Source organism: Emys orbicularis, chromosome 2 (genome assembly GCF_028017835.1).
Source record: "Emys orbicularis isolate rEmyOrb1 chromosome 2, rEmyOrb1.hap1, whole genome shotgun sequence".
NCBI classification, from domain to species: domain Eukaryota; kingdom Metazoa; phylum Chordata; order Testudines; family Emydidae; genus Emys; species Emys orbicularis.
In genome coordinates this window covers 201,967,070-201,992,379 of record NC_088684.1, presented here as the reverse complement: position 1 = coordinate 201,992,379, position 25,310 = coordinate 201,967,070, and the positions used below count along the sequence as shown (strand labels likewise).

Below are 25,310 nucleotides of genomic sequence, written 5' to 3'. Positions count from 1 at the left end.
ATGGTTCACAGAGAGACAATTGGAGTGGCTCAGAGCTAGAAAGTGAGATATCCTTTTAAAGATCAGCATCTCTTGAAAAATACTAGGTATGTCTATACTACAATAAAACACCCTCAGCTGGCCCGTGTCAGAGTGCTCAGGCTGTGGGGCTATAAAATGGCAGTGTAGACATCCTGGCTGGGGCTGGAGACCAGGCTGTGGGACTCTCCTCCCAAACACTGCACTTTTATAGCTCTACAGCCCAGATCCGTGAGCCCATCAGCTGACATGGGCCAGCTGCAGGTGTTTTATTGCAGTGTAGGCATACCCAGGGTCTAAAAAATGAGTTCCCCAGATGCTAATAAAAAGATTAAGACAAGGATTGTGTTTGTCCACCCAGGTCTCCTTTATATCGTGTATCTCCTTAATAGATTCAGTTACTGTCTCTTATCTCATGTTCAAAACTGATCATTATTACCACTATCTAGCTGCTTCTCCATCAACTCCAAGTAATGTTGAGGAAGCTTATCTCAGAAGGAAGGGAGATGAGCTGCATGGTATTAGTGAAGGGAATTGGGCAAAGACATCCCTCTGTGAGTGCTCTCTTCCAGCATGTGGAAATGGACTGTTGGTTGCCTCCCTCCCCATAGGTACTTATGAAGCAGTTCAGGTCCTTAACATAGCAGGCACTAAGATGAGCAATGTATAAATTAAATAAGTAATTTGGTGTAACCAGTTTATTTGGATTTCATAAAATTTAGCCTCATGAAATATGGCTAATGAGGAAAGCTGGTGTGCAGGAATGGGTTATTTTGAAGAATAATGTAACTCCACAGTTCTTGAAATTCTTGGTCTCTAACTTGAAAGGGGAAAATAGGGTTCCCATGCCAGTTGGTGTTTCCTCATAAGAATGGGAATTATGTGGGATTTGTCTAGGTTACGCTTAAAGCCTGGTGCTGCTATGAACTGAGCTACCAAATCTTGTGGGTTATGGGGAGAAACTGGTTGTTGTGCAGTGAACAGGCTACTGTCCATCTAAAAGCCTCTTTTGTGTTCTCATTCTCTCCTTCCTTCCTCCCTCCCTGCCCCAATTACTGCCTTGAATATCAGGCCCATCCCCTGATGTATATGCAAGGGTAAGAAGCAGGGAAGATGGCAGGCTCCCTGCTTTGTCCCGCCACACAATATGACATGATCAGACAGCATAAATAACTTTTCTCTCACCATGAGATCACACCCACCTCATGAAAATAACCCTGCATTTGTTTTTATGAAGGAGTAAACAAAACACTTCATTTGGATTGGTCTAATGCCTCTTGCAGTCGCAAACTAAAATTAGTTTGAGTAATACTGAAAATCAAATTTGTAATGACCTATTTATGATTATGGCAATATGAAATTGCAGTGTCACTCATCCTATGAATACAACAGTATATAATTGCTTAGTAATCTAGTTCTGGCAGTTCCCCTGTAGGCAAGAAAAAGAAAGTCAGATCAGCTTGACAGTTGAAACACTGTTAAATCTACATACAACACTGTATCTGATATTTAGTTTATTTTCTAAAGCATAAATCTGATGTTATATTCGATTTTCATTTGCACTAGTACAATCAGTAAAATGGGAATTTTACTATATTTGCTATACTCATCTTATGTTCATTATAAAAAATTGGAGTGAGAATCTGGTGTATTTAATTGGGAGAGTGTTAAAAACAATTTAACAGCACCAACCAAGTCCATATCTAATTCATATGCCGTTCTTCTTTTATTTCTCAGTGCTCCCACAATAATTGTCATCCTTCTGAGATGATATCACCTATTGTGATGTGTTGTTTGAACAGTGTAGTGAAAGCAAAATCACCCAAAATGAGGGTCAGTCCAGGTGCTTGATCCCCTGTATAATAGGGCCTCTTCCAAGCTCTTTTCTGGGAGCAAGCACATGGACTTTTGGTCTTTCCACTTTATTAACTTTTGTGAAAGGAAGAGGAAAGAAATGTGAGTTTTGTGTAGTTCTTTTGCTTAGATTTTTAAAAGGCACTAGTCCTGACTGGATAAGTTCAGTGATAGCTCCAGTTATTCATTTTGCTATATGTTTAGAGATGAGATCTTGTGCTGTTTAACTGCATATATGATGGGCTTGTAGTCGTCTTTTATGCAAGGAAGGGAAGTAGGCACTCAGATGATGGGGCACCAGCATTAGTACCTTCCATACACTCAGGAATACAAAATATTTCCCCAAGATTAGTGGTATTTGGCTTTGCAGAGCTGATGAACCATTTCATCAAATGTGATTAGAAAAAGTCACTAAATCATGAAATTTTAGTCTGATCCTGTGGTTTTTACATTATGACAGTGCATTTTGTTGGGGGTGTGGGGCGGGTTCAAGCTTTGGGTGGTCTGCATTTTAAGTGTTTCATGTACCACCTTCCTTCTTATTTAAGGTCACAATATCCCTGTGGCAACTACAACAATTGGTTACATGGCAAGTAAGGAAAATTTTAACATTTTTATCTGTGTTTTAAATGAAGTCTAGCTTTTGGAAATGAGGAGCTAGCACCTTGTAACCAGCTAGCTCTCTACATACTTTTGTGTGAACCTCAACATTATGCAAACATTGCAACACAATGTCAGGAGACCTGTGGCTGTCTGCAGCTCCCTTTTAACATTGTCTTCCATCCTCTCCCTTCCTATCTTCCTCCCATCTTCTTGATGTGACAAGATCATATAATCACTGGTCCATTTGCTCAGCACTTCCCTTGCCCTCTGTAGATTTGTGACAACATGGGGGTTGAGGGACTATCCTATAATCAGCACTCAGCTCCCTCTGCCTGAAATCAGGCAGAAAGAAGGGAGCTTAAGAAAAAGCCACAAATGCCAGGAGAGCCATGTGCAGTATCCAAAAGGATCGCTCTTCTAATTTGATCTCAAGTTTCTTAACATATTATTTTCTTTAGAGTAGGAGTAATCTCTTTTTGTCTGCTTAAATGCTAAGCAAAGGAGATTGTCTAAACTTCCATTTGCTGGTCAGGGCCCTTCACTTTTCTCCAAGTTACGCATTTGGGTATTAACCTCATTTAAATGTGGCATATTGAGTGCCCGTTGCTGAACTACAGACTTTCATTAGCTTCTAAAGTGAGACCACTATTATATAGTGAGCCTAGGCTGTTGGGAATTCTTGTCTGGTGTAGATATTAATATTTTATAAAGGGGGGAGCCTTGAAGGTCCTGTTTTCTTGAAGGCCTTTAGCAAGGATAGGGAGAACCTGTAGGATATAGTTTCTTCATTTACAACCCCTCTCGCTGGTCAAGGAGGGCTCAGTGTCACTATGGAGAGCCCATGAACTTCTCTGAGCAGCAGTGAAGGAGGAGAAGGGGGAAAGGAAATAGGTTCTAGACAGAGATTAATGATGTTTTCTTACCTTAACACTTCAAGTTACGTATTCAGCATTCAAAGTTCCTCAGTATTAAGCACCAGACTCACAAGTAGTCCCGTTGATTTTAATGGAATCACTTGTGGAATGATGTTTTACTTTTCAGTATGAGAAAGGGCCAGATTCTGCCACACTAGAGGTGTGAGGGATCTAACTTCTGACGTGAAATCTGGACCTCTGCAGAGCTGCTGCTGACTTGTGGGCTTCCTCTTCTAACTTATTCTGGTCTGTGTTATAGGCACTGCCAGTCTGAGTAGTAGGCTCATTCCTGACACAATTCCACAGTGCAAGCTTAAAAATAAATCAGAGGACAATAACAGAGAAATACAGTGTTAACTCACCTCTACCCTAGATGTAATTTTATTTCTGGATTTCACCACAAGGTTCATGTGAAGAAATACTAATCCAGCTAAACCATTTTGTGTAAAATTGGTATTTTGTAAAGGAGAAGCCACTGTAACTCTGTCCAGATATCCTCTGTACAGTAGAATCTCAGAGTTATGAACCACCAGAGTTACGAACTGACCGGGCAACCACACACCTCTTTTGGAACCGGAAGTATGCAATCAGGCAGCAGCAGAGATTTCCTTCTCCAATCAGGCAGCAGCAGAGATTCTCCCCCCCCCCCCCACCCCGGGGAAAAAAAGCAAATTCAGTACAGTACTGTGTTAAACAAAAAAAGGGGGGGGGGGAGAAGCTTTTCTTCTGCATAGTAAAGTTTCAAACCTGTATTAAGTCAGTGTTCAGTTGTCAATTTTTGAAAGAACCATAACGTTTTGTTCAAAGTTACAAATGTTTCAGAGTTACGAACAACCTCCATTCTCGAGGTGTTCAGAACTTTGAGGTTCTACTGTATTAGCATTTTGTTCTTACTGTATCTCTGACAATTACAACAATTGCTTACACGGAAAAGTAATAGGAAAATATATTTTTAGCTGTGTTTAAATGCAGCTAAGCAGTTGGAAATAAGATGCCCTCTCCAAGGTTATCCAGATTTTACAAAAATATGAACACTGTCTAATGTATGTGAAGAATACTAGACTGTACTTTTAAAAGTAGAGTAATAAGATATTTTGGAATATTATGAAATCTGTAATTTCCCCCCTCTTTCTAGGTGCATTTTACCTGGTCTTTGAATATATGGACCATGACTTGATGGGACTCCTGGAATCTGGCTTGGTTCATTTTAATGAAAATCACATAAAGTCATTTATGAGACAGTTGATGGAGGGATTGGATTACTGCCATAAGAAGAACTTCCTGCACAGAGATATTAAATGTTCAAATATTCTACTAAATAATAGGTATGGATGTAACCAACTTTAAAGTGTTCACAAAGTTATAAAGTAACAGCTTAACCAAAAAACCTTTGATTTAATTCTAGCAATTTGTGTCACTTTCTTCTATCACTAGAAAGATAGACTTTAATTATTTAGGTTGCTTATTGCTACTTTTAAAACTAGCTTCAACTTTGAACCTAGTATCATTCAATTTAGGGTCTGTTCCTGCTGTTTACTCATTACTTCACCTGTGTGGAAACACCAAGATCAGGACTTAGGTTCATCAGCCAGCACTAAGAAATATAATTTCAGAGTTTAATCATTGAATCATAAAATAGATCTGGAAGAGACTTCTAGGCCATCTAGTCTATCCCCCTGTGCTGAGGCAGAAAGGACCATGTGTATCTAGACCAGTGGGGGGCAACCTGCGGCCCATCAGGGTAATCTGATTGTGAGCCGCGAGACATTTTGCTGACGTTGACTGTCCGCAGGCACGGCCCCCCGCAGCTCCCATTGGCCACGGTTTGCTGTTCCCGGCCAATGGGAGCTGTGGGAGAGCGACAGATAGCACGTCCTTGTGGCCTGCTGCTTCCCGCATCTCCCATTGGCTGGGAATGGCGAACCGCGGTCACTGGGAGCTGTGGGGGGGGGCCGTGCCTGCAACGGTCAACGTCAGCAAAATGTCTCGCGGCCCGCAATCAGATTACCCTGATGGGCCACATGCGGCCTGCAGGCCGCAGCTTGCCTACAACTGATCTAGACCATCCTTGGCAGGTATTTATCTAATCTGTTCTTAAAAACTACCTATGACAGGGATTCCACAACCTCCCTTGGAAACCTATTCCAATGCTTAACTCTACTTACAGTTAGAAAGTTTTCCTAATTATAACCTAAATCTCCCTTTGTGCAGATTAAGCTGGTTACCTCTTGTCTTACTTTCAGTGGACACTGAGAACAGTTGATCACTGCCCTCTTTATAACAACCTTTAACATATTTGAAGACTGTTATAGGTGTCACTTCAGGCTTCTTTCCTCAAGACTAAACATACCCAGTTAAGTTGACTAATGAGGAAAGGTTATTCTCCTTTTATCATTTCTGTTGCTCTCCTCTGGACTCTCCAATTTATCCACATCTCTCCTAAAGTGTGGCACCCAAAACTGGACACAGTATTCCGACTGAGGGCTCACCAGTGCCAATTAAAGTGAATCAGTTACCTCCTCTGTCTTACATAAAACACCCCTGTTATTAAACTACAGTATTTTAGCCTTTTTCGCATCTGCATCACATTGTTGACTCGTATTCAAGTTATGATGCATTATAACCCCCAGATCATTTTCAGCAATACTACTGCCTGCTTTGATTTTTCCTTCCTAAGTTTAGTACTTTGAACATTTATTTAATTTCATCTCGTTGATTGCAGACTAATTCTCCAAAATGTCAAGGTCATTTTGAATTCTAATCCTGTCCTCCAAAGTTTTTATAACCCCTCTAAGCTTGATATCATTAGCAGATTTTATTAGCAGACTCTCCACTCCATTATCCAAGTCATTAACAAAAATAATGAATAGTACCGGATGCAGAACAGATCCCCGTGGGTCCCCACTTCATACATTCTCCCACTTAGACAGTGAACCATTGATAACTACTCTTCGAGTATGGGTTTTCAACCAGTATGTGCCCACCTTTATAATAGTTTCTTCTAGACCACATTTCCCTAGTTTGCTTATGAAAATGTTATGTGGGATGGTCAAAAGTTCTACTAAAATTAAGATAAAACATATCTACTGCTTCCCTCCCCATAGTTCACTAAGCCAATAACCCTGTCAAAGGAGAAAATTAGCATAGTTCGGCATGATTTGTTCTTGACAAATCTATGTTGGCTATTATTTATTATCCTGTTATCTTCTAGGTCCTTACTAATTGATTCTTTAATAATTTGTTCCAATGTCTTTCCAGGTATTGAAGTTAGGCTGACTGGTCTAATTCCCCGGGTCCTCTTTGTTTCCCTTTTTAAAGATAGGTACTCTATTTGTCCTTCTCCAGTCCTCTGGGACCTCACCCATCCTCCATGAATTCAGAGATAATTGCTAGATTCCGAGATTGCTTCATCTAGTTCTTTAAGTACCGTAAGGTGATTTCATCAGGCCGTGTTGACTTGAATACATCTAACTTATCTAAATATTCTTTAACCTGTTATTTTCCTATTTTGACTTATGTTCCTTCCCTCTTGTTAATATTAAGTATCTGGTCTCAAAAATTTTTAGTGAAGACTGGAGCAAAATAGGTATTAAACACTTCAGTCTTCTTGGTGTCTGTTATTAGCCTTCCCTGCTAAGTAGTGGATCTACACTTTCTTCTTTTCCTTGTTCCTAATGTATTTCTAGAACCTTTTCTATCCATAGCCTTTTGTCCCTTGCTTGGTATAACTCATTTTGTGCCTTAGCCTCTCTGAGTTTTGTCCCTATGTGCTATTCTTTTGTTCCCATCCATAGCAATTTGTCCTTGTTTTCATTCTTGTAAGATTCCTTTTTGATTTGCAGCTCATTAAAGAGCTCCTGATGCAGTGGCTTCCTAGGTTTTTTTCCTTCCTTTCTTTCCTTTGCATTGGGATAGTTTGCCTTTAATATTTTGTCTCTGATAAATTGCAGCTCTTTTGAACTCCTTTTTCCCTTAGATTGTCTTCCTATGGGACCCTGGCTCCCAGTTCTCTGAGTTTATTGGTCTGCCTTTTTGGAGTCGCTCTCATTCCTTCCTTTCTAAGAATCATGAAGGCTATCCTTCTGGGATCACTTTCACCCAAATTGCCTTCAACCTTCAGATTCACAATCGGTTTCTCCCTGTTCACCAGAATGAAGTCTAAAATGGCTGCTTCCCCTGGTTTCTTCCTCCTCCTGAAACAGGTTGCCCCTAACATATTCCAATAAGTGGATATTTTGTTTTTCTGTATTATTTTTCCAACAGGTATCTGGATACTTAAAGTCCCCCATTACAGCCAGGTCTTGTGTTTGGATATTTTTGTTAGTTGTATTTGTCATATTAAATTAGAATATGTGAAAGCGTAGTTTCTGACCTGTGCTTTCTTGACTATCTGATCTTATAGTCAAATGCGCGTAGACTCATCTATCACGTTGTATAATACTGAAGACCTCATCTTTCGGGAGTATAGAAGTACAGTGTTTCGATTTAAAAGAATATGCAACCAGGTGTGTTCAAACACATATTTTAGGTACACACTGATGCTCTTGCTCACAAGTGCAGTGATAGGCCATGTTTCACACATATGTATATAAACATAAGCCTCGGTGCATGTGTGGAACTGCCAACAGAAGTTGGTCCAATAAAAGGTATTGCCTCGCCCCCCCCCCCCCCGTCTCTCTAATATCCTGGGATATAAATAAAAATATACAAATAAATCCTGGGATATAAATAAACTTAGTACATAACGTTTAGAAATAAAGGATTTTTTTAAATCGACAAACTTTGTGAAAGCACCATGTCCTTTTCTTTCCTTATAGAAATTTATGAATGTCCTTTCTAGTGTAAGTCATCCAACCTTCCAGATTGGCATGGTATGTTGCCTGTTGAGCAGCAGCATCCTTTATGCCTTTTGAATTATCACTCTTAAAATCCCAACTTTAGCCTTTGATACAAACGAAGTGTTTAGTTTTGTATGCTTCCCACAAGGAGGTGCAATTGCTGATAGTCACTTGCTATGCAAATACTTGATTTAATATTTTTTATTATCTACAGTTACCAGTAAATAGGCCAATTTACTGAGTAAAACGTTACTGAAGTGTGAATTAGTAATCTCCACAGCCCTAAAGCCAGGCTTAAAATGTACAAAAATGACAGTCTCCCCTCTTCAAAGTTTTATCAACATAATAAGTACAGTCGTGTGTTATTAGTTGATTATTTTATAAAGTATACCCTGAATGTTCATTAGTATTCTTCGAAGTGTATATCTGCATTTGTCAAAAAGAAATGCATCATTTCACAATCCCTTATGGTTTGTTTTTTAAAATTGCATTGGTTAGCATACTTATTAATTGAGAAGATGCAGTAATTTGTAATGGTTCTCCTGGTGACTAGTGTGAATTAGTGAAGTTTAACTGTAGATGTGTTAGAGCATTTTAAACATCTGTTTGGTTTTTAAATCTGTTGACAAGATTAATCAGTAAAAATTCTTTACTCTTTCCACCAGAGGGCAGATTAAGCTTGCAGACTTCGGGCTTGCTCGACTGTATAGCTCAGAGGAGAGGTAAGACAACTCTGTTCTGTTAAATATATATATTTAAAGCATAGGTCTCTGTGATTATCAGAGCTAGGGATGCTTTTTTCTGTAGAGGGAAGTTTAAGTCAAAACACATTTTTAATATGGCATCCTCTTTTCTGATTAAATATCTGAAATGATAGAAGTAAAGGTTTGTAATGTGCAGCTATGCAGTGGTTTATGTTGGTATAGTGCAGTTATATTCATGCTTTAATTCAATTTTAGTTGAGATGTCAAAGTATAATAGCTGAAGGCTGATAAACATTTGCCAGGCCATCTAACTAAACAACTAGCATAAAAAGTTGTGAAGCCCCGGAGGGAGGGAGGTCAGTCACCTGGTATGCGTGCACGGTAGTAAAACCACAAACATAAAACTCAAGTGTAAATGAATTATATGGAGTGGGAAAGAGGAACACCTCTCATCCTGGTTCTTTAAAAGTACAAGGATTCTTTCTGCAATACCAAAGCTATAGTCTCTCCAGAATACCATGGACAAAGAACTTTGGGGAGATGGGAATCTGTTTATGCACTTTCCTTTCAAACTTTGAACTTCAGTTAAATATGTGGTGTTCTTTCTCCCTTATTGTATCATAAATACCGTTAGAGAGGCTTGCTTCTTGAGTTAAAGGATAATCTCCATTAGCTGTAATAGCACAGATATAGATTATTTTTTTAATAAAGAGCTCTGACTAGTGACATCACAATTAATACTTTCATTTTCAGTCTAAACTGACTGGAGATGAAGGATGCAGATTTACAGTTAGGATGTGGTCTGCTTAAACATTTCAATATTACTCCTGCTTCCATAAATTAACGTGCATATTCTGCCTTTTTGGAGCAAATTGATAAATTAAACGTTAATAAGTCACCAGACCAGATGGTATTCACCCAAGAGTTCTGAAGGAACTCGAATGTGAAATTGCTGAACTACTAGCTGTGGTATGTAACCTATCATTTAAATCAGCTTCTGTACCAGATGACTGGAGGATAGCTAATGTGACGCCAATTTTTTAAAAAGGCTCCAGAGGTGATCCCGGCAATTACAGGCCAGTAAGCCTTTTTTTGAGAAGGCTTTTGATAGCATTCACAGGACCAGCCTATAGTGCATTCTGCGGGCCTGTGGAATCCCTCTCCGTATAATCAACATCATCAAAAGCTTTTATTTCAACTTTACATGCAATGTTGATCCCAGTGAGCTCAGTTTTTGCATCTCATTCCTGATTCAATCTCTCATTGAGTACGTCTTCTCTTCAGTAATAGTAGGATTTAATGAACATTTAAGGATTGTGCTGTAACAATTTTTCCACATTGTTGCTAACTGAACTATATTTTTTGACAATTGATTTACTGATCTGATTAAACAGTATTTAGAAGGATTTGGGACCTTGAAGCAGCAGAAGAAATTTCTTAAAGCATTACTTTAATGCTAGAATCACTGAAATATATTGTGTATCTCATTTATCAAAATTTGAAAAGTCCGAAAGTAAGCTTTTAAAAAATAAGCTGTATGCACTTGTAATTGTGTGCTTAACTTATGCATGCATAGATCTTGAGTGTACAAAGGGGGTAATTGTACATGAAAATGAATAATTATGGCCATTTTTGTACATATTTACCCAACTTCCACTCAGAGTTGTGGTAATTTCACTCACAATTGTGCATCTAACTTTTTAAAAAATTACTTCTGAATGTATAACACTTTCCAGCTAGAAGGTGTGACATATTACATAAGAACATACCTGTTGAAACAGAAAGTAGTGTCTAGAAATCTTTAACAATTGAATATTGATAGGTTTGACTTTTTTTGTTACTGAGTTTCTCTATCTAAAGACTTCTGAAAATAATACTCTCTTCTGGAATAAATCTGGCAGATCTGTAGAGGGTGGAGTAAAATTTCCCACGAGAAGTCCCATTTTCAAAAGTGACTTAAGAGCCTAAGCCATTTAGGCACTTTTGAAAATGTTTCCAGTAGTGTGTGTGTGTGTGTGTGTGTGTGTTGAAAGTGTGTATGCTTGTGGGGCCACCAGAGGGGATTGTTTTAGTGTAAGGTTATCACGTTTATGCCCCCTTCAGTAAATACAGAAGTCCATATTGTAGATCAGTGTGTTTAGTTGATTAGGCAGTTGCACTGAACATAACAGTGGTGTCATTTGCAATGTGGAATGTTCACCTGCTGTGGAAGGCAGAAATTGCTTGTAACTTCGTTTTATTTAAGCACATATAAGTTATTCAAATACATTACTTTATACCTATGTGTATTTGCAATTCAAACCTAATGCTTTATTAAAGATGACAGATGTGAAAGGTGCTTTTCAGTTATCCAAAAACTATACCTGGAAAGCTGGGATAGGTAATTTCTGTTGTATTAGCTGCTGTCTTGAAAACTGTTAATACTGAAACATTGCTATTCACTGTCTAAAATATTGGAATCTCAGCTTTCAAATTGTGTAAAATGTTACAAAACCTCAAGTTACATAATATTAATGGCTAAAATCATACTGGTGATTGGGGGTGTGGTGACAGAAGATAATTTGCAATCATGTATTCTGTGGCAAGGGCTGCTGAAAACGGAATATTCTATTGCATCTCCTAAGGATATACAAAAATAGAGACTTCTACTGAAATAGATTTGGCAATAGCACTGTTTTATTTTGATACATTCCATTATTTTATTGTCCCCAAACTTTGTTTTCAGTCTGATAAAACTAAAGTAGATTGCCTCAAAACACTGCAGAAGTCTTTCAGTGGGAGCTAGAAGTTTTGATAGCTTGCGAATGTAAAGTTGGGGCTGTTGGAATCCGGGAAGATCTGGGAGTTTTGAAACCCAAGAGGCAGTTGAAACTTGTGATAGTAGGGAATGGCTGCATCTATGCTTCTCTCCTTTGTGGAGAAGGGCAGAGGTGACTTGAATTCCCCCCCCCTCCCCCCCCACTGTTGAACTCTTTGTTCAGCACTTCAGCAACCAACTCCTTTGTGCCAGTAACTGCACCTAACAGCAGGGGATGGAGATATTAACTGAAGTCTTATTGCTAAAATGAATAGCAATTAAATAGCAGTATAGGTATTTAACTCTGAAGCCTGATGATATTTTTAATGCCCCATGAAGATGGTTATGTTTACTTCTCTGAGATACTGTTTCAGGCTATCCTTTGGTAGATTTAAGTAATGACTTTCTATATAGTGGCAGCAGCCTCAGTATTGGTAAAAAGGGAATGAAAAAATGGAACATTCATAAAACAATATTGTAGTAGTGAAACCTCAAACTTTTATTAGTTCACTACAATCTCATTTTAAGAGAAATGTTGAATCTCTCTCTCTCCTTTTTTTCAGTCGACCATATACCAACAAAGTTATTACTTTATGGTACCGGCCTCCTGAACTTCTGCTTGGAGAGGAAAGATATACGCCAGCCATAGATGTCTGGAGCTGTGGGTAAGAAGTTTTAATACAAAAGTGTTAAGTGTAAATCATGAACTAAAATAAATCTCAAATAAATTTATATAAAATATTGATGGAATTATATAAAACTTTATTTTACAGCTGTATCCTGGGTGAACTTTTTACTAAAAAACCAATATTTCAAGCAAATCAGGAACTTGCTCAGCTGGAACTAATAAGGTAATTTTTAGATTCCACAGTGTGGTTGGTGCTTTACAAAATCATAGACAGCACTTTTATTTTTCATGAGCATTCCAAAAAATGGAGTTACAATATTAACATTTAAAAGTTGTCAGAAGTTGTTTCTTAGAATAAAAATGGTGGTAGCTTTTGGGGAGATGTAAAACAAATTATTCAGAATTGGAGAAGTGCTTAGTAGCTTTCCATGGCATAGGAATGCAGTGGTAGGTAGGATTTTTTTATAGTGCAGCTGGAGTTACCCCTTACTGAAGCCCATCTCACAACAGGGCATTTGACATGCTCACCTTTTTAAGCAGGTGAGACTGCAGCTTCCTTACTCCATTCTCCCATCAGCAGGTTAAAAGGCCAACATGGAGAATAATGAATGACTGTTTTAAAGGGAAAGCTTTGCTCAAGGCTAGGTTCTCTGCATACTGCTGGTCCTATGCTGCTTTTTCATTCTCCCACATGTCTGCAACTGGCTTCTGTCTGCTGCAGAAGGGAGTGTTTCTCCTCTTTCCCTCAAGACTTGCCAGATACCTTAGGGAGGTGTAAAGGCTTTCTTCACCTTCCCACCCCAGTGGATCTTCTCAGGCAGTAGCTGTTTGAATTAGTAGAGTCAGAGCCTCTTTTCTCTATTCAGGTGGCAAATGAAATGCTGTCTCCTGCTTCTAATATCATAATCAACCTAGGCAGTGGGGTGGCATCTTCTTCCTACAAAAGAAAAAGAGGATGAGTCAGTGAATTGCTCCTTTATCTTGATCTCTCTTCACATGAGGTCAAATATTTGATTCTGAAAAGCAGTAAGTTACATGGGCTGTAAATGCTGTATGTAACATGTAGGAAAGTTGGTCTGTACAAGTATAACAACCTTTTAGAAGGTGCAAAACATGGCGATGGTCACCCTGTTGTCATTTTACACTACTGAAACAACTCCTGTTGTGTGAATGTTTGTTGTTTTTGCTTTAACCACAAGATGGCAGTGCAGCACTTAATTCCAGTTCTGGCTTTCTTTACCAAACTGGACATAGTTTTGTATAGCATGAATTGATGTGATTTGTAAAATTTATTTTGATATCAAAAGGACACTGTCAACTAATTCTTCATAGCTTAATTTTTTTCTCTTTATTGATGCTGTACATTAAAAAATTTAATACATTAGGACTGTTCCCAGCACATTTTAACAGGAACCTAAACCACCTATAATGGAATAGTTCTTAGTCATATCATTGTCAATTTTTAACTTGCAAGCCACTTTTAATTAATTTTGATGCCTCTACCAACATCATAGGTGACCATCAATATTTTGTGAATTTTTTATTTTCCCCAATGGTCTTTCCCCCAAGTATTTCAAGACCACAGGAATCAGGAAAAAGTCTATTTGAATCAGGAAAAAGTCTAGAGGAAAAAGTAGCATTGTCTTAACTTCTTTTTCAGAATATGCTTTAGATCATATAAATAGGCACAAAGGCGGCAGAGTGGTCTAAAGATGGTCTATAGATAAGTCTCTCGAAAATACTTCTAGTCTTCCGGGAACCCAAAGGCCATAAAAGGTGGTAGGCTCTTCTGCCCAAGACCACTCTATTTATAGGAAAAACTTGCTGTAGAAGTTGAAAACAAACATCTGCAAGGTTGCGAGCTGCAGCATCAACCAGACATTTATGCAAATTTAGCTTTCTGGCTGCGAGGCCCACAAAGTGTAAACCCTACTTTTCACACTTAGTGGCCTTGTCTAGACTAGGATGAAAGGGGTACTGTTAGAACATGTTACTAACACTTTTGATAAAGCCTAGTGTAGACGAGGCCCATTGCCTTCAACATGGGCTGAGATTTGTTGAGTTAAAGCCTGAGGAAAGCTTGGGTTTTAACTCCATCAGGTTTGCTTGTATTAAAGTCTACACTGCCTGGTGCACAACAGACTTTTGAAAAATGTGGTGGCTAACACATTGGAACACCCCATCTTTAAATCCTATTCTAGACAAAGCCAGTGGAAGGGACAGACTTGTGCAACCACATGTCGGGAGGTGGGCTGGCTCAGTGACCCTTTTCTTTGGCCAAAAGATGGTTTTAATTTTTTTAATTCAAGCCCCGGTCCTTTCTTAAATTTAAAAACCATCTCACCTCTGCCACCACCTTTGGTCCTCACAAGGCTCCTTCCTGTTCTTTAGCAGATAACTAAATTCTTAGTCAGCAATGGAGTGGTGTTTACTCCAGTCATTTATCAGAGTTCCTTTCCACACCAAGAGTAAAAAAAAAAGAGAAACGTACTAGATTTAAATTAATCCAAATTCACTCCTGCCTTTAAATTTCTCTCCTGTCTAGAGAGAAATTCTAGTTTCTGGAAGAAACTGACCTTGCGTTAGGGTACATAGGATGCTACCTCAGCATGCTAAGTGGAGTCTTCTATCATTTTCAAGAACACAGTGATTGTTTATAAAGAGCCTCTACTTTGGAGAAGTGTGGGGGAGGTAACCATTTTTCTAGTGGGGTATTCTTTGGCCTCTTAAGAGTGGGTATTTACCTACACTTCTTCGCCAACTCTTGAAAAACTTCATGGCCATGGATCACAGGAGGCCTGTGAATATGTCCATGGAGACTAGAATTTGTTTTCTTTGTATTAACAATGCCTGTGAGTATAAAACTGCAACTACACACCTTGTTGTGTTTGATTTCATACATTGATGGTTTTGTTTTGTTTGTTTGTTTGTTTGTTTTTGGTGTACAGCCGAATTTGTGGGAGTCCTTGTCCTGCAGTCTGGCCTGATGTAATAAAGTTAGCCTATTTCAACACCATGAAACCAAAGAAGCAGTATCGTCGAAAATTGAGAGAAGAGTTTGCTTTGTAAGGATGGAGACTTCTGTATTCCATTAATTTTTCTTAGGTCCTTTAAGAATTTCAGTATTTTTCAAAGATTTGTTTCTGGGTTCAGTCAAATGTAGAGAGAAGTGACCTGAAGTTCCTATCCTTCCCTTGATACACATGCCGAGCTATTATTATTGTTAGTTAATAGGAGCTGTGTATATGTATCAAGGAAGGGGGAATTGACCCAAATATTTCAGCCACCTGTCAGCTTTGTGCTTCGGAAATGGTTGCTTTTTGGGCCTGGGTGCACCTGCTCATTGTCCCTATGGCTAAAAGCAGCTCGGGGTACTTAGTCACTTTTAATTGTGATTGGCTAACATTAGGGACTTGTTAGTCATAAATTCAGTATATAAGACTAATTCTCTAAGCCATGTATCCTAAAATAATGCCATTGGAGTTCTCATGCAAATAACAAACATGAAAGTTACAGAAAACATCTGTAAGATTATTTTAAAAACTGCCTTTTCTCCTTCAACTATTTTGGGGTTTAGGAAAATGTATCATCCTGTTTATATTAGTGGAGCCTACTTGTGTAACTTTAAAGCAATAGAATTATTGTCTGTAGCCCAATTAAAAAGTATAAATCTCTTTGTGGTAAATTCCAAGTATATAGTAATATTAGACCCTTGTTAAAAGGAAAACTTTTAAAACAAATGTATTAATATAAGGCCCAAGTTTTAAATCATACAATTAAACTCTACTTGACAACATTAAAAAATACAAGTTTATAGCATAAAGACGTGGCATCTGAAATAACACAAATGTGGGGACCCCCCCATTTCTCTCTCCTTCTTGCCAGTATTCCACCAGCTGCGTTAGATCTGTTTGATTATATGCTTGCTTTGGACCCTAGCAAGCGTTGCACAGCTGAACAGGCTCTTCAGTGTGAGTTTCTGCGAGATGTGGAACCTTCTAAAATGCCTCCACCAGAGTAAGTTACTTCCTGTGGTAATGTCAGTGCTTACGTGATACAAAATGGGAGTATGTATTTAATGTTCATTGTGTAGTGGTGAAAACAGAGGTAGTACAAACATAATACCTAATGTGTCAGATATTAGTAACCGTCCCATTAAGAAAACTGCAAAGTTCAGTGGCTCTTGTACTATGAATGAGAACTGTTCCCTAGTTCCGTGTTTGATTTGTTAGTCAGACGTTCTGTACATCTTTCCTAGAGTTAGTGACCTGCAAGTGTATTTAGAAGAATGAATGTCTCCAAACAACAAGGGTAAAAAACCAAAAACGTTTATTCCCCTTATTTTAATGCAAAAGTTCTGGATTACTGTTTAGAGGATTGCAGGTTGCTGAGTTCTTATACTAGAGCACCTTTCCTTTTTGTAAACTCTGTCAATCCAAGTAGACAGCATTGTCACGTTGAGAAAATAAATATTCATTTTGTTCTGCCACGAGGACACTTGTTTATGAAATGAAGCCAATTGATAAACATTTTCAGCTAGGAAGCTCTTCTGAGATTATACTTGCATTACACACTTGTTATGAGTATGGATTCACAGAATCCCAACAGACTCACCTTTTCCGATCTTATGTTGTATATTGAGCATTTATTTTAATATTTTGTACAAAGAAAATGCTGAATATTTACCATTCTTCTTTACAGCCTTCCTTTGTGGCAAGATTGTCATGAACTGTGGAGTAAGAAACGTAGACGGCAGAAGCAGATGGGCATGGCAGACGACACAACAGCAGCTAAAATTCCTAGGAAGGATTTGTCTTTAGGCCTGGATGATAGCAGAACCAACACCCCACAAGGCATGCAGACTTCTTCCAAACTCACAACTCAGGGCAACTCTAGTGTAGCACTTGGTCAGTAATCTTTTTAGTCATTTTTAAATTGTCTATTACTTGCTGACTATGCATTTAGAAATTTAGATGTTAACTCTTTCAAAATCTTGAAAGCTCTTGGAATTCTTAAGGGAAACAAAATAGTGTACATTTAAAAAATGCTAAAGATTTATCTTGTCCTCAGTAGTCAGGCATTCCCAATATGACTTGGGTAATGAGTTTTCATTGACCAGTGTCAAAGTTTTTAAATATTTTGACCTGCCTGGTAGTAATTTTAATTTTCTGGGGGGTCTATTGTCCACCTCAGGGTTTATTAAACCCCACCCATGAGCAGCTGCTCTAACTCACATTATACAACTCTTCATAGTCTAGAGCAACCTCACTGATCATGACATAAATTGAAGGGAAAGGGTTTCATGTCAAACATCATCTTCACAACAAATAGATTCCTCCCCCATGTTAAATAATCTTCCCTCTCCCAAGTATATCTGCTTTAGCAAGTCTCTTCTAGCTGATATTGCTGAACTGAGATACTAGCTAATGAGGGAGCTTACTATATTATGACAAGAGAATTAGTGAACTACCTCTACAGTATTCCCAGCCCCACCCATTAAAGCAGAAAACCAAGCCTAGAGTGTCTTGCTTGGTGGTACAAAAAACTGCTTCGAAGCCAGTAGGAAGAAAATGTTAATTTATAATCATAATCAAATGGGGTGTCTCCTTATACAGGAGTTGGTATTACTGCCCTTACTATAAGCAAGGTGTTTTTTAACTTGCATTCTAAAGTATAGATTCTGTATGTCGTGTGTGTGGGGCAGCTGACAAAGGAACAGACAAGAGTTTGACATAGACAGCTTTGTAATGCGGCAAGTGAGTATATGTAGTGTCACTAAAGTGGGAGCTCCAAGAATTGAAAGAGCGAATGTGTAGTGCATTCATTTAAATTCTGTATGGACAGTAATAATCTCAAATCAGCTAGCTCTCTCTTCAACAGTAGACCATAGCTCCAAGTATATGTTGCAGAGCTGTAATGATATAGTTCTCATGACCCGTGTAGTTTACCACCTCTTGCTCCTGGTCATCCTGTTTTTCATTTTAATCCAGCAGTGTATTTCTGCCACTCTTTTGCAACAGTAGCCTCAAGTCTTGGCAAGACTTTCAAATTCTGCTTATCCCCTAAAAATTTTATCCCACGTTGAAGATTAACAAATTTTATTAGATTCCCAGTTGTTGGAATTATTTCCTTTATGCTGTTATAACATTTTGTCACCTCATGAAGTACTAACTGTATTAATCATTACTAATACAGTATTAATAATACATATCTAATACCAAATTAACCAAAGAACTCAAGAATTAATTATTCAGCCCCATGTCATTCTTGGCACAAGTGTAAGTATAGAAGAAAATATGTACCAAGGTGGAGAAAGCAGGGTTTTAGTGTGTGGTGGAGCAGAGACAGTATTGTATAAAATTGAAAATGTCTGTGTTTGTTCTAAGACTTAGGAGTGTGTACATGCTGAATGAACAAATACACAAGGCCATGTGGCAAACTAAGGAGCTGACACACAAGTGCAGGCTTTATCCAAATTTAAATAAACTAAATCAGTGCACATATGACAATGCACAAAGCACTAACATTTTTCATTTTGGGTAAAAAATAATTTGTCCTGAATTATTTGCTACTGTTCTGGTTCTTATGTGAAGCTCTTGTCATTGCATTTTATAACTTAACAGTGTGTGCGGAGCTTACTTATGATTTCCACCAAGAATTTGAATTCCCCTATGATATGGATGTCTTTTAAAATTTTGGGGTGGGTAGAAAGATGCTGCAATTTTCTTTGTCTCATTCATATTGTCTACTGGATTTTCAATTTTGGATTCTGAGAAATATCTTCTGTTCCTGGTCCTTGAACAGACCATTTTCAGATGTCACGTAATTTGCAGCAGGCTTAACATCTGTTATGTGGCTAATTAATACATCCAGAGAATGCAGTGCAAAGTGTCTGAGAGAGTAGAGTTCTGTGCATTGCCAAATAAAAATAAGTTAATTGTTTTTGAATTCCCCCGTCTTCACTACATTTTAGCTGATAGCACCCCAGCGCACATCAAGAAGCAGCCTGATTTAATTTTGCAACAACTGTCTGCTCACAACTGTGTCCGCTTTAGCGATGATTCAAATGCTGAGGACAGAAAGTTTTAAAAATTCCAGCTGTCCAGACATTCACTGGATGCTGCCAGAAGTTACATTACATTGGTAGCCTTCTAGTTTCACATGTGAAAGTTCAATTTTTATATCGGATATTTGATATCAACCTGACAGAGGCACTGTTTATAAATAGGAAGACATGATGCCTTTGCTTCATTTTTCTATAAAGAAAGAAGTTTCCCCATTATAATTAAATAAGATGTTATCCTAGGCTTTTACTGTGTTCACCAACTGGCAGATCTGGAATTGAAATTCGAATTATTAGGATTTTGTGCCATTCCCAATTAACAACAATTTTTTCTCTCACTGGTCATGCTGCTAGGTTTATGTGCTCTCTTTCATGATGAATCTGTAGGTACACCCTGAATAAGGAATCCTGTTCCATTCCTGCTTCATTTGAGTGTACCCTTGATCTGTTTTGTCTGTTTAAAGTTCATAAGTCTCATAACACAAATAAGAAGCCTCACCATAAAGTGCCTTTGTGGGTTCTTTTAAACTTTAAAGCTAGCAATGAGTAGGTGACTTAAAACCCATGCTTCTGCTCTCATGTGGCTGTCTCCCCACACCTCTGAAATCAACAGAACAGTCTTTTCTCTTACTCAGCACTTTACTTGTCCTTCTCAATAGTTTTGCACTTATGCCATTACCTTCAGATAGCTCATTAGCTTCTGGGTCAGTTCATCTGGTCACCTTAGCAGGTGTCACAGCATACAAATTAAGCATCTGGAGGGTCAGGGTATGACTGGAAATGTGTTTTGCAGATGGCCACTTTTTAAGCAAAGGGATGTAATATGTCAAAGATAGGAGACTTTGTGGTGACTGGAAATCTTACAGCTGTCTAAGGCAGGTGGTCTTAAACCCTGGCTTCATTGTATTGTGGAAAATTGAGCTCAAACATGATGTTTCTCATCTGTCTTAGGGTGTGGGCGTGCCCTTTGGAAGTCATTTTCTCTGTATTGGATCATGCTATTCAATTTCCTATTAATACTCTTCCAAATGTAATTAATTTGTAAAAGCATTCCATTTCTGTGTTGTCAGAAACCTGTACTTCGCCAAGATTATCAGCCATGGTATATTAAGCTTGATTTGGAGCCTCTGAAATATGGCCGTTCTAAAGAACACTTTTAAAACTCCTTTTTGTCTTTAGTGAAAACAGGCACTGGACAGCAGTTAAACCAGAATGAAGTGGCAATCCTGCTAAATCTTCTACAGTCTAAATCAAGTGTTAGCATGGCACATTTTGCCGAAGTGTTGAATATTAAGATAAATGCAGAGACTCAGCAGCAACTAGATAAAATAAACATCCCTGCTGGTGTTTTGGCAGCAGGTGAAAAACAGCCAGAGCAACAGCCGCCTCCACCACCACCAGAACAGGAGCCTTTGCAGCAGCCCGCAGTCACTCAGCCAGCTGTCCCACCTGCTCACCTGACTCAGCCTAAACTGGAGCCTGATGCTGCCCAGGCAGCGGTGCAGAGTGCATTTGCTGTTTTGTTGTCTCAGTTAATAAAGACTCCGCACACAAAACAAAAAGATCTTGTACCAGAGGAGAAGGAGAATGGATCAGGAAATGAAATGTCGTTACAACTCAGGCAGCCTCCAGAGCCCCGCACTCCTGCATCTGATAACCAGGAGGACACGGAATCTCCAGCATCTGTTTACCCACATCTGATCAAATCATTATACTCATGTGCAGGTACTTACCGTTTTGAATGTTGATAAGTAGATATCTTGACCACCAGAGAGAGTGACTTGGAGATAAGCAGCTAACAACATGCTTTGTACCCAGTGTATGCATGGTTATGCCATACCCATTAGCAAAACATGCACAGGAGCGATGACACTGAGGACGTGAGAAGTAATTTCATTTCCTTTTGTCACTTACTATCTTTATAAAACTTTCATAGATAATTGACTGATTTTATTATACTGTACATACACAACTTACTCTAAGGTGTAGACATGCAGTTATACTGGCACTGTGGTGTTGTTCGTATTATTATGGTAGCACCGAGATGCCCCAGGCAAAGTTGGGGCTTCGTTGTATTAGGTGCTGTACAAACAGTTGTTTTTTTAAAAAACAAAACAAAAAACAACTCTGAAAGTTTTACTGTCTAATATACGTATACACCTGTTTGCTTTTCTGATGGAAAGTTTGGCAGCTTTTTTCAGTGTGAGGAATAACTGGTTTTGACTGGAAAAATAGATGGTCTCCTTTAGTTAATTGTAGATCATTGGTTTACCAACTTTAACAGAGTCCCTTTAAGTAAACTCTTTTTGTTTAATTAACTACCGCATCAAAATTTGTCCATGCCTACTTCCTTTAATTACCTGACCAGTGTGTGCAAATTTTCCATTTTTGAAATGAATATGGTCAACCTAAAATTTTCATTAAAACACTATGATTTACATACATACTGTGCACACATTAAATGTTTAACTGATGGAGCTTCTCAAAGTCCTAATTCTTTTGTTGAATATCATGAGATCAGTATTTCAGCCATATGTCCTCAGTGCATTTTGGTTTACTTGTTACTAAATAGCATTGGCGACTCTGTAGAAGAATATTGTGAAGGAATGTAAAAATCTCTACCATTACCATTTGTAGCAGCCTTTCTGTCCCTTTCCCAAAACCCATGTCAGTATGGGCTTTGTCCCACATCTTTGGTGCACCTTCTGGCATAATATCTGTTGCTACCAACCTCCTCAAGGATATTGTGTGACACACACACACACACACACACACACACACACACACACACACACACACACACACACACACACACACACACACACACACACACACACACACACACCCTAAGGTAGCTGATCAGGTGTGCTTGCAGGAGGATCCTGGAACTCTCAGTTCTGAAAAACCTTTGACGGTAGTGTCTTTTTGCGTCTCCAAAATGCCTTTTCTTAGATACTCTTAAATTTAATTAGTTGATTAACCTTTATTTTTTGTGAAGAAATGCAGTAGCAAACCTTTGTGAATTTTTGCAAAGTGTTTTTTCTTCCCCCTTCTGGTATTGTAATTATTTGTCAAACGTAATTTCAGATCTTGTTCTAAGACTCTTCTTTTTAATCCATTTAGGTCAAGATGATTTGGTTAGACAGCCTGAGATGAGGCTTCTAAACCAAACACCAGAACAAGAACGCCCTCGCATCTTGCCCCCAGACCAGCGTCCTCCTGAGCCACCAGAACCACCACCTCTCACTGAAGAAGACGACCTAGATTATCGGACAGAAAACCAGCATTTGCCTATTTCTAGCTCTTCAGGAACGGATCCTCATGCTGGGGTGAAAGCTGCTCTTCTACAACTGCTTTCTCAGCATCAGGTTCAGCCAACTGAGGAACCAGTAACAACTAGTGTGGATTATCAGGCAAGAGACTCCTATGTAACTGACTACAAGGATAATTTTGGATCTTCTTTCTCTTCTGCCCATTATGGTGGTAGTGATGGTATAGGAAGTGGATCATCTGGGGCACTGGAAAGGAGAAGCTTCATTGGAAATTCAGATATTCAGTCTTTGGATAACTACAGTACTGCTTCATCTCACTCTAGTGGTGCACCTCCACCTCCTGCCTTTTCAGAACCATTTCCCAGCTCAGTAACTGGTTATGGAGACATTTACCTCAACACTGGTCCCCTGCTATTTAGTGGAGATAAGGACCATAGGTTTGAATATAGCCATGGCCCTATTGCAGTTCTGGGAAACAGTGGCGACACTTCCACAGGGTCAGAAAGTACTCATTCTTTGTCCACAAAGATGCACAACTATAGTTATGGAAGTAATTTACAAGAAAACCCTAGTGGCATTAGCCACATCCATGGACAAACTTGGACTTCTCCAGCCCAAGGACCTGGATATTCCCAAGGATACAGAGGACACATTAGCACATCAACAGTCAGAGGGCGAGGCAGAGGATTACCATACTGAGTATCTGTTTTTCCTCAGGCACATCATTTTTATCTGGAAAGACTTTTTTTCTAGCTGCAGTTTAAAGCAGCAATCCAATAGACTTGAATAATGTTAATTCAACAGCTTTATTTTTATGTGGAAAAGGGTCTTGCATACAGTAGGAAAATTTAAACTGCTTAAAACTCATGCTGTCTGAAAACTAGATCAATTGAGTGTACATGTTCACAAATTCTAGTTATGAATTTTATTTTGTATTTTGGCAGTTTTAAGTGGATGCTAAATTTAGGGACATCAGCTTTTTATGGCACTCTTTCAGATCTTCTGAACTATGCACATTTGTGCTTTTTTTTGTAAGTTTGGACCAACTTTTATGTAAAAAATTTTACAACAATCAAAGCAGGGCACTGATTTATTTGGTATTTTTCTTTTTACAAAACTACCTTTAGTCAAAGGTCACTGTCAGTCTTTGCACTGCTTTCAGTGTTATTGTGGAAGGTGTACTTTGTGCTCATTTCAGATAATAAAACACAACCTTTCTCTTGATGCAACAATTTTATAAATATTTGGTCAATGTTATTTTTTTCTTTAAAAAAAAAAAAAAAAAGATGGTGTAGTAAAATGTTTCCCCATCTCCCAGACATGTTTGTATCAAAACTGTTTTACTTGAATGGTAAGTGCCTTAACGTGTAAGTTTAAGGTCTGCAAAAATTCTCTACATTTTTCTTATAAAGGAAATTCCCTTTCTTTAAGGTTATTTTGTAGCGTGATTCAAAGATTAATACTTAAATATAGATACACTACATTAAAACAGAGATAATTATAGGCAACTTGGATAGAGCGCATTTTAAAGTGGCATATTTGCCATTTATGTCAGCTAAGCCAATTTAGTAGGTATACTAAGTTTTCTCTTCATTGAAATGACCTTCCCCAAACTGAATTTACTGAGAGAATGTCAATGTGAAGACATTAAAGAAAGGTAGGTTTCCCTCAACTTTTCTCTAAAAGCTGTATTAACTTCTGTAGTCCCTCTGCCAAATAAGATCTACTTTATACTGAGCTATGGATGGTAAAATAGACTGTAAAGAAGACAATGAGAGAAATCTTTTTCTTCGATGTCATTGGTAATAGTTAATGAGTTTTGTGTGGAAAGCTGACACTGTCTCCTCTTTTACCACATATAAAAGCATTATGGAAAGCCTCCAAGGTTAAAGACCAGTATTTAATGCAACATAGAAAATTTAGCCGTTCAAATTTTCTGGAAACTGGGATTGTGCCAATTAATCCTTTCTATATTCAGCTATTCCATTGATCATTGTAATACTTGATTTGAACAACAAAAAAAAATTACTGTAGCTAAAATTGCTACCAGAAACCACCACTCCAGTTTTATATTAGTTATACTTTCCAGCATGTTTTCCTCTGAGAACAGCAGTCTCTCTCTCTCTCTCTCCTGCAGAGAGGGGATATGGCTATATTTTCCATGTACTGAAAAGAATGTTTCATAGCCCATATTGGATACAATTTTCCAACTGATTATCCAGTTGATAAATTGATACATTATGTAACAGTGTTTAATTACTTTTAAAAAGGTAAAATTTCTACTTACACTATTACCAGTAGAGTCATGTCAGTGACATCTTGGATTTTCAGATTAGAAGCCAAAGTTGTCTATTTCGTTTAAAATTCTGGTTCTAATTTATGACTAATTATTGCAGCATACGGTGTGAAGAACATTAAAATGTAGCTAAATAGTGTTCAAGTATCTGCAGTTGCATCATGGTGAGTGTTACCTCTTTAGACTTCCCTCTAAATCTCATAGTTATCCAAGTTCTCATCAGCCACACTAGAGAATCCTGCTGTCTGAAAATAAAAGCAGCTAAGCTGGAAACAAATATTTGTGACCTGAATAGCCTGTGTTTAAAAGAAATTAAACACTTT

The 25,310-nt window shown here is 38.3% G+C and overlaps 1 protein-coding gene across 2 annotated transcripts in view; it reads left to right on the top strand.

The window, feature by feature from the left end:
* Nucleotides 1-24,796, top strand: part of CDK13 (cyclin dependent kinase 13) — a 65,666-nt gene extending 40,870 nt beyond the window's left edge. Inside the window, exons 6-15 of one of the 2 annotated variants that reach the window (XM_065397849.1) lie at nt 2,421-2,465; nt 4,525-4,714; nt 8,893-8,949; nt 12,292-12,393; nt 12,502-12,579; nt 15,305-15,421; nt 16,242-16,373; nt 17,058-17,263; nt 20,599-21,144; nt 22,543-24,796. In XM_065397849.1, coding sequence (XP_065253921.1) covers nt 2,421-2,465; nt 4,525-4,714; nt 8,893-8,949; nt 12,292-12,393; nt 12,502-12,579; nt 15,305-15,421; nt 16,242-16,373; nt 17,058-17,263; nt 20,599-21,144; nt 22,543-23,390 — 2,321 coding nt within the window. In that variant the 3' untranslated portion in view covers nt 23,391-24,796. The remainder of the gene's footprint in view (nt 1-2,420; nt 2,466-4,524; nt 4,715-8,892; nt 8,950-12,291; nt 12,394-12,501; nt 12,580-15,304; nt 15,422-16,241; nt 16,374-17,057; nt 17,264-20,598; nt 21,145-22,542) is intronic. The other variant, XM_065397850.1, reaches the window with a different exon arrangement.
* Nucleotides 24,797-25,310: the final 514 nt, after the last annotated feature.